Raw genomic sequence first — 9898 nt, 5'->3', positions numbered from 1 at the left:
CTGCGCTACCACCATTAATTTGGTTATGGTCTTGTGATAACATGGGTGTGGTTTTTAAAGGGGGGTGGTACAAACTGGCTTCCATTATTGGCCCTCCACCATGTTGGCCAGAAAAATTCTGGCCCTCAGTCCACAGAAGTTGGACAGCACTGCAATAGGCAATATCTTTCCATTTAGCACTTCCTAGATGTCACTGCAACTCTCACATTTCCCTTCCCTCCTCACCATCTAGCTTGCCTTAATAACAGTGCCCACAAAATGGTGTCTGCTTGCTTGCTTATTGTGATTGTGTAATTCCAAGACTGAAGGAAACAAGATTATATTAATTATATAGTTCAAGGAAGGTTTATTTTGCTCAACTAACATGATTAAAATACATTTGGAATTATTTCTTAGGTTGACAGGTCCCCTTTAAAATAATAGGGAAAAAAAGAATGCACAGCACTCACAAGCCTGTAAGGCTGATGCCACACAGGCGTATTCTCGGCAAGCCAAAAAGCGTTAGCCATGAGTCTGACTTGCTTGTATCTAGGTGCTTGGATTCTTGCTACTGTTGTTGCCTGTTACTTGCTTTCCTGATCCTGTTCCATGTGACTTCTTGATTTTCACCCCCGTTTGTTTCTGACTTTGTGTTTGCCTTACAATTCTGCTGTTGTTATCTGGGTCTGTCTGACTACATTCAGCTCTTTCCTTATTGGCTCCTTCCCCAAAGTTTATGTTTGGCTGCCTTGCTTGCCCCTGTGGGAGTCACTGGATGCTCTAGTGGTAAGTCCAGGCAGCACCCGAATAGCCAAGGACCAGACCCAAAGCCAAACAGGAATCCATATACTGCCCTGGGGTTTGGGTTTGCGCTGAACAAGGGAGGCATATTTCCCTTTAGAAATGTGTCTTTCTCATTTGTGACCTCATACTTGAGTACACTGAATATGACATAAAAATATAGCGTAGCCAAATAGCATGCAAGGGACATAAAAAATGGATTGCACAATTTAAATCAAATTTTGAAATCAAAATTCCATTAGTGCCTATTTGACTTTCTGTACATTATGTATAGTTTTCTGGCCCCCTGCTTAAACTAATTCTGAGAAATCAAAACGTCACATTAGTGAAAGTTATGCAAAAAAAAAAAGATATCGATACTCAGTGTTCAGATACCTTTGACCCTGCTTGGTCAGTGAATATTGTTTCTTCTTTACATCAAAAGCAATAGGGAAACTTGTCCTCATCAAGTATATAATAATTACTTGAGCACACAAAGGTTATTGACACTAGCCATGGATTGGTATGCAGAACTATTTCAAGACCTTTATGAGTCATACAAATATTAGGAAAACCTGCTGGACAAGTCCTTAGACAGATTAAGGGAGGGATGTAAAGGGTACTAATATATAAAGAGAGAGAAAAAATCAGTGGAGAGCAGGGAGAGAGATCCTACAGACACAAAAAGCAAGAGGAATATTAGTATAATGACAATTAAAGGAAAGAATGGGAAATCAAGATATTCATTTTGAGCAATGGACATTAGTGCATGAATAACAGATTCAGAAATAACCTTGTGCCAGAAAAAAAGCCAAAGAGTGGAGAAGAAAAACCAGAGAAAGACATCTCCAAAGACACGACAATCCTTTCCACATTGCCCTTCTTGAGTTTTTTAATTAAGCAACTCTGTGTGATTCTTGGTATTGAAAAAGTACACCATGGAGCAGCTCATGGCAGTGAAAGTTGGGTGCCTTGTGGCTCTTCTGGCCCTCACTTTGATTGTTGGCTTGATCCCTCCATTTTTCAGCTGGTTCCTGAAGAGCAGTGTTAAAGGTACTGATGTGCTCTATAATTCATCTATTTATTCTGTATTACTACACAATGTCTGTATTGTCTTTTTTTTCTCCCTGAAGAGAGCTACAAGCTCTAGTTGTATTAAATATATTTTACTGCTATACATTTATACATTAATACAATAGAGCTTGTAGCTTTCTCTCTATGTATGTATATGTAATATATATTTAAAGTGCTTTTATGTGGGGTTTACATTATATTTGTCTGTAATGCACATTTTATATGTATATGATCCCTTTGGCTAATGTTCTTACAGGTACCTACCAGCTCGTCATTTGCCTAATCAGTTCCTTTGCTGCAGGCACCTTCTTGGGGGCTTGTCTGCTTCACGTGGTGGCGGAAGCCCTCTCATCAATTGCAACAGAGCTTTCCTATGTGAGTCTAAACTTTTGTCATCACTGTGCTTTGCAACATGACAATATTCATAAAACTGCTAAGGAAAATATCTGCAAGACATTACATTTCCTTTTATAAATGCCCATATCACTTGTCTGTGATTCCTTAGAGTGGTGCTTCAGCTGGAAATTAAAAGTTTGTATGCTGTACAGAGTAGCATTGTAAGGTAATTTGTAATGAATATATATTTTTTTTAATTATTGTTTTATTTTGCAGCTCTATGTATTAGTAGGAACAATATAATTGCATTCAGTTCAGAATCAATGAAATTTCATAATCTTGTCTTTAGCAACCTAGGGGTGGAATGGGGGTGGTACAAAAAGACCTAGGGATCATCTACCTGTACTCCGGTCTTCTTCTGATCTCTCACCCTTTAATTTGTAGTAGTGTAAGTGGTAAATGGTAGGAGCATGAAGTCCTGGGTCACGTTCTATATACAGTAGTTTTCCTTTAGATATTTTTGGGGAAAAAGTCTGCTGAAGGTCTCTCTTCCTTGGTCTCCTATAAACAACAAAGGCCCTGGTGTGGCATCTGCAAATAGGGAACTAACTGGACAGTGGAATATAAATGCTCTGGTGTAATAGGTAACAATTGCATAACTTGAGATGCTCATTGGTTCAAAATGTGTTCCTATCCACTTTCTGCAGATGGATTGGGCTTTGATCATGACCATGTACAGACATTAAGTCGTATGGTATCCATCTGTTGGGTCTCAGGCCTGTTGGGCAGATACCATTCCCTTAAGTATGGCCACCAGGGGCAGATTAATGCATAGGTTTACCTAGGCTATAGCCTGGGCTCCAGTGTGATCTGGGGCCCATCTAGCATTTTTAAATTATTATTTTTCATTCAGAATCTTTTAATATTTATTTCTATTTTCACTGGGTCTGGTCAGGTGCACCTGGAAGAAGAAGCAGGCAAGGCCTGTACCTAGATGCCTGCAGATTCAAGCACACATGCGCCCAAGCTTTCTCAGGTCGGGTTCGGTGCACCAGTGACATCACTGGTAAGAGCATGCATGCCTGGAACTGGACACATCTGGGCGCACACAGGAGCCTTGCATGCCTTTTTCTCCCAAATGCACCCGATTGGACCCAGCTCAAATAAAATTAAATGTTAAAAGATTTAGAAAGAGAAAATATAAATAATAAAAAATCTGGTTGGGCCCCTGATCACACCGGACCCCTAGGCACTTAAGTAACGCATGCCTTGCCTGCTCACTGTGCTGTGTGTCTCTAGGTGGAAGTAGCCTAGAAGGGGGGCCTGAGGAAAGTGTAGCCTTGGGGTCTAACTTCTCATTGGTTATAAGCATTTACAACATTTATAACAGCCTAAAAAAACCTATGTGAAACTTTAGAATAACTGAAAAAACTGAGAATTATAGGGTTACACTTACTTCTGAGCAATATATAGTGAATAGTGTACCCCTATTGTAAAATATCAGTACAGGTATGGGATCCCTTATCCGGAAACCCATTTTCCAGAAAGTTCCAAATTACAGAAAAGACGTCTCCCATAGACTCCATTATAAGCAAAGAATTCTAATTTTTAAAAATAATTTCCTTTTTCTCTGTAATTATAAAATAGTACCTTGTACTTTATCCTAATTAAGATATAATTAATCATCAATGGAGGCAAAAAAAAGCCTAAGGGTTTATTGAATATTTGATGTTGATTGATGAATGATTTTAGCAGACTTAAGTATGGAGATCCAAATTACGGAAAGATTCCTTATCTGGAAAACCCCAGGTCCCAAACATTCTGGAAACCAGTTCCCATACTTGAATATTACAAGTAACTGAGGAGTTTCATGACCATATAAAGGCATGAGGCTGAAGGCAGAGTGCTTTTATAGAGGTCACAGAACTGTGAAGTGACTTCTAATATCCTAATGTATAAAACTGGGAGTACGTTATTTATTATGATACACAAATTTCTGTGAGACATAAATAACCCCACTAACCACCAGTTATAATTGACGACATCACCAAGCATTGTTTATAAGGATATAATTTACAGGATATTCATGGCTCTTGTATATTATAACAGTGTAACATGGTCTGTTATTGTATTATTGTACAATAGTGCAATAATACAAAAAAAATAATGCTAAAAAATTAAGATCTTTCTATGCATCAAAACCGTGAAAAATGCAAATATAAAAATACACCATCTAAAAGCTGTCGAGGTCATGTAGAAATCAATGGGAGCTGTCCTAGACAATTTATTTTATGGTCCTTTTACTTTGAGCTATTTAACTTTTTGGTATTTTGGCGGGGAGGGGGGATTCATGCTATTTAATTGAAGTTGACTTCACGATCTGAGGTATTCACATTTTTTTTTTACAAATTTCATCATTCACATTTTTTTTTGGTTGTGGTTTTGAATAAATGAGGAAACATTCGTGCTTTTATAATTTGTGAGTTTGGTCGTGGTAGAAAAAAACTAAAAATACAAAAATCTGAATTTTGATAAATCTGCCCTTAATGTTTGCCTGCATTGGCAAATTACATGGGAAGATGTGGAACCCGATGTGGGGACCCGTTATTAAAATAAAATTCAGTGACAAAACATTGAATTTTGGGTTTATATCATGGAGATTTGTGCCAATAGTTTGCACTGCCTTATTAAATGAATCCTAAATATTACACTCTACAAAATTAAGGGTTCTAGGTCAGGAAAACAAATAATGTACAGTTTGCATACTAAATTATGTAAGTCTAATGACACATCAAAAACTGTACAGGGATGAGGTTGAGCGGCTATCGGAGTGGTGCAGAACTAACAACTTGCTCCTAAATACTGCGAAAACAAAGGAACTGGTTGTCGATTTTAGGAGAAATAAGACCGACATTGAGCCACTCATGATTGATGGAACGAATGTGGAGAGGGTTTCGGTGTTTAAATTCCTAGGAATGGAGTTGGAGGATGATCTGACTTGGAGTGCAAACATCAAGGGGCTGTTAAAGAAAGCGCAGCAGAGGCTGTACTTTCTGAGGATTTTAAGGAAAAACCATCTTCCTAAAAATCTGCTTCTTGCATTCTATCATTGTTCCATTGAAAGCATACTTACATATGGATTATGTGTGTGGTTTGGTGGCTGCACTTCTAAAGATGCAAAAGCACTAAATAGGGTTGTTAGGTCGGCAGAGGAAATAATTGATTGTTCGCTCCCCACCCTGGAACACATTTACAGCTCTCGCTGCCGGAAAAAAGCTATGGACATTATACATGATCCAACCCATCCTGGCCACTGTCTCTTCCAGCTTTTGCCATCGGGGAAGAGATATAGAGTCTTGAAAGCTAGAACAAATAGGATGAGAAATAGCTTCTATTCAAAAGCAATTATGGCCCTAAATATGAAAGACTGATGTATTGCCGGTATTGTTGCTAAATGCTTTTCGCTTTGAGTTGTCCTTTTTTTTTGCTTCTGTAAATCTCGTTGTTCTCGTAACAATGACAATAAAGATATTCTATTCTATTCTATTCTAATTTTATACTTTTCATAAATTTATCTAAGGGCTTGTCCCTATGATAAGAAACAGGACAATCTCTTGCCTCCGTTTTCAGTATCGTAGTTCCCACAGGTTATAATAGAGACAATGGCATACTTTGCAGACAGAACAAGAATAAGATGTTTAGAGAAAACCCTAAAGTACCCAATTGCACTTTTCCATTTTAATGGAAAATAATCCTGTTCTCTTTCCACAGATCGCGTATCCCATGGGAGAATTGATCCTAAGTTTGGGCTTTTTTTTTGTCCTGTTCATTGAGCGTATTGTGCTGCAGTTTTGCTATCATTCCCAACCCCAGCAATTGGATGGAAGCCCTGTACCAGCCACTCAGAACTCTCCAGAGGCAAACTCCACAGAAAAGCAGGAGCATCCGGAAGAGATAAATAATGCAGCTGAGGTTTCGCACAATCACATTCATGTTAATCTTCATTCCTATTCATCCTTCCGCTCACTAATACTCTTTCTCTCTCTTTCTGTCCACTCTGTTTTTGAAGGTTTAGCCATAGGACTTCAGTCAAACTATTCCAGTGCTCTGCAGATTGCAATTGCTGTGCTTATACACAAGGGTGTGATTGTCTTTAGTTTGTCACTAAAACTAACTCAAAGCAAGACCCGGCCACTTTGGTTACTTGTATATGTGATAACACTTTCCTTGATGTCTCCCATTGGCATTACTATTGGCATTATTGTTACATTAAAAAAGACCACTATCATAACTCTAGTACAGGCTGTCCTAGAAGGCATTGCCTCTGGGACCTTTGTCTATGTCACCTTTCTGGAGATTCTGCCACAAGAACTCAACACTGCGGAAAAACCACTTCTCAAACTTCTCTTTATTGCTCTTGGCTTCACAGCTATGGCAGTTATAGCCATATGGGCTTAATCCATCTGCCTTACTTCACATTATGGAAAATGACTACAATCAATTAAAATGTTTCTCTTTGTTTTCCGGCTGCTCATTTGTTTTATATATTTTTGTATTAAATAGTGGGAATTTTACCATCTAATAGTGTGTATGTGTTGCACAATCCAGTGATGCATCATTGTAATCACTCATCATTTAGGCAACAGAACAGAAATGTCAAATAAATGGGCAGAATGTAAGAGAGGGGATCATAGTTCCAGATATTTGAGTGTAATCCAAGTAGAGATAAATCTATTTTGTAGTTCGAGGCTTATGAATAGTGTAATTACCAACTTTAAATAGCAAGTCCAACTAAATATATTTTAGAATTTGGTTGACTGCAGCAAACTACGCAGTGTATTGCAACTGGCCTTTACTGCTGGGGCTTTTGAATGATATACCTATTCTGTCTCTAATGGGGAGGCTTGGGTTTTATTATTTGCATTACTTTTTTTTTTACAGTGGCTGCAATGGCTGTCCGCTTCTGTAATAATGAAAGGTAAATTCTGATTGGTTGTTATTGGGGTCCTACACTGAAGCAAAATTTAATTCTGATTTAATTTTCCCTTTTGCCTAAGCTGAACTTCATACCTAGAGATCTTAAAAAAAATGGTTGGAACTGCTGAAATCTATAAAATGTGAAGAATCTTCACATCCCAGTTTGGCAGAGAAAAAGTATGCAAAGTCTGTACAGCTTGGCAGAGTTAAACAGCATGATAAAGGAGATTCTAATGCGAAGGCTCATTCCAATTTTTAAGGTCATCTGTAAAAAATACAAAATTGCAAAATACTAAATAATGAAACTGATATTTCATTTACTATTTGAATACAATTGTCTGAGTGTAACACAAATGTGAAGCACAGCAGGTAATTTAAGCAGGACATTGAAAGGCGAGCAAGAACAATGTATGCAGTGTCAGACTGACCTGCTGGGGTACAGGATTTTCCCCAATGGGCTCTGGTATGGGTGGACCCTTTTACCATTCTGGAGCTCAACACATTAACTATTTTCAACCTTTTCCTGGTTCTGCTTGTGTCTTATTTATTCCTAGCAGTGAGAAAGATAGGGAAAAGTTACTATAGAACTCTGTGATGGAGTCAGGGAAAAAACAGCATTTACTGTCACAGAGAATCAGGAGAATCCAGAGAGGCTGATGTATATTAAATAGAGCTGCCAGGTTGAGCTTCTCAGGAACAATATGCACAGTTGTTTAAGAGCTCTGTGCTCCTAAACAGCTTGTACAGCAATAATGCAACAAGCAGAACACACAGGAGATCACAGCCCTCCACAAAGAATTAATCATAAATATGTCTTTTGTTGAAAGCTGCCACATTGGTTCCCCTGATATTTCTGTGTTTTAAATGTATCCCATAAAACCCACTAGTGTGGGTGTTGCTAATAATAATTTGGAGAAATTATATCTTTTGCTAAATACACACACTATACATATTGCCCTCATCACTATTCAAATCTTACACACATTGAAAGAAAATATCTGCATTGAAAATGCACAAATAAGCTAACAATTCTGTAAGTTTAGGCCCCCTGCTGTCTTCTATTTAATATGGGACACAGTATAGTAATTGCAGGCATGCCAAGCATTAGTGTGAACCTTCCCCCTTTGCAAGGAACCCTAACAGACATACAGTAAAATGCTAAAGTGTGGTAACCTTTGCAAATGACATATTTAATGAAAAGTAGGAAACAGCTACTGCAGGGATCACTGTGTTAAAATGCAACATATTTGCAAATGTTAATGCACAGTTACAATGTTCACCAACTTTAAAACATAGGAACAAAGAACATTGGATTTATGTCATGTGCAAAAGTTTGGACACCCTTCCACTTGTCCACTGTCCCTGATCCTAATTAGCTCATTGGGCCTCTAGGAGCTGCAGTTGACAACTGCAGAGGTTCATACATTTTCTGACATTCCATACATTAGACTGTTACACTATAATCATGGGCTTCCCTAAAGCAACTGAGTGAGATCTAAAAATGAAGGCTACAGGGGAAGGCTACAGAAAGACTGCAAAATGCTTTCTGCTTGCAATTGTCTGTAATGACATCAAGAAATCACAGTTAAGTGTGAAAGCCCAGGGAAACATCTGAATGATCAAGAGAACTCTGAGAGTGTGCTTCCCAAAAAGGCAAAAGCCTTTGTGTTACACTGGAAGGACCCAGTGCAGTGCACACAAATTGCTCATGATGCCACCTTACTTAACTCTCCCAGGTGTCCTACTTCACAATAGCATTCACATCATAGGAAAATTTGTGGTTTTTAATATACTGGGCACATAAAGGTGTCTAAAGGTGGGCATACACTTTACAATTACGATCTTTCCTGCAACCATTGGTCACAGGAAAGGTCATTCCCACCCTCCACTGATTTTCAGGACTGAATTGTCAGATATGGAGGTAGAAACAATAGGGATTCTACCCCTATCTAACAATTCAGCCCTTAACGCAAATTTTGCTTGGGCGGCTTCAACAGCACTTGATTAAAACCTTTTGTCCCACCCGATCGACTAGACAACCGTTATTGAAGGCTTTTGCAAAATCGTCAATCTACCATACATGCACCGAATATCATACAAAATCTTGTTTCATACGATAATATCGGTGTGTGTATGGCCAGCTTTAGTCTGACCTAAGGATGCCTGGGGAAATAAATAAAATGATGGTGCTATGTTAGCATCCCTGGTGAATCTGGGCTTCCTTGTCCTTTAACAACTTAAGCTCTATTTACCTTCACTTTTTCTCATTTAAGCTACGGTCAGATCAGTCTGATCCTCAGTCTGCAGATAAACTGCCTGCCACTCTATGATGTTTTAGCACCTGCAGGCATGTGTTGGCCTACGTGCAGATACAAGGATAACGCCATGCCTGCAGGAACATCAAGGAGTGGAGTTGAGCGATCAGGCTGTTTCTTGGCCTCTTCTTTCTTCCCCTCTCAATGCAGACCCAGCACACTGCAAATCTCTTTACCAGAGACCAGGCACTCTGTAGCTCTCATTGCCAGGTTTACATGAAATCAGAAAAAGCTCTCTTTTAAGATCTCTTTACCTTTTCTTGAAAGTCTTGTTACATTTAGCAGTCCTCTTCTTTTTTCACCTGTCAAGGTAGGACCCAGCGCACTGTTAATCTCTTTGCCGGAAACTCTGCTCTGCCAAGTCCTGTTTAGAATAAATGAGCAAACTAAGGGTTAGTTCACATTTAAATAACATTTAATAAGTTACAGAACAGTCT

General features: G+C 38.6%; 1 protein-coding gene across 1 annotated transcript; it reads left to right on the top strand.

The window, feature by feature from the left end:
• Positions 1–1372: 1372 nt before the first annotated feature.
• slc39a2 (solute carrier family 39 (zinc transporter), member 2) lies at positions 1373–6690 on the top strand. Its single transcript, XM_002934278.4, has 3 exons — positions 1373–1812; positions 2090–2208; positions 5941–6690. The coding sequence occupies exons 1-3, from the start codon at positions 1698–1700 to the stop codon at positions 6625–6627; spliced, it is 921 nt and encodes a 306-aa protein (XP_002934324.1). The 5' UTR covers positions 1373–1697; the 3' UTR covers positions 6628–6690.
• Positions 6691–9898: the final 3208 nt, after the last annotated feature.

This window comes from Xenopus tropicalis, chromosome 1 (assembly GCF_000004195.4).
Source record: "Xenopus tropicalis strain Nigerian chromosome 1, UCB_Xtro_10.0, whole genome shotgun sequence".
Taxonomy (NCBI): domain Eukaryota; kingdom Metazoa; phylum Chordata; class Amphibia; order Anura; family Pipidae; genus Xenopus; species Xenopus tropicalis.
The sequence above is the reverse complement of the archived record's forward strand: the minus strand, read 5'-3'. Positions and strand labels throughout refer to the sequence as shown.

What these genes read in the sequence shown, in the direction of transcription:
- slc39a2 (XM_002934278.4), top strand. Translation starts at nt 1,698, where the DNA reads ATGGAGCAGCTCATGGCAGTGAAAGTTGGGTGCCTTGTGGCTCTTCTG. An exon ending in CCTGAAGAGCAGTGTTAAAG is followed by an intron (nt 1,813 to 2,089) that starts GTACTGATGTGC and finishes ATGTTCTTACAG; the next exon opens with GTACCTACCAGCTCGTCATT. An exon ending in TTGCAACAGAGCTTTCCTAT is followed by an intron (nt 2,209 to 5,940) that starts GTGAGTCTAAAC and finishes CTCTTTCCACAG; the next exon opens with ATCGCGTATCCCATGGGAGA.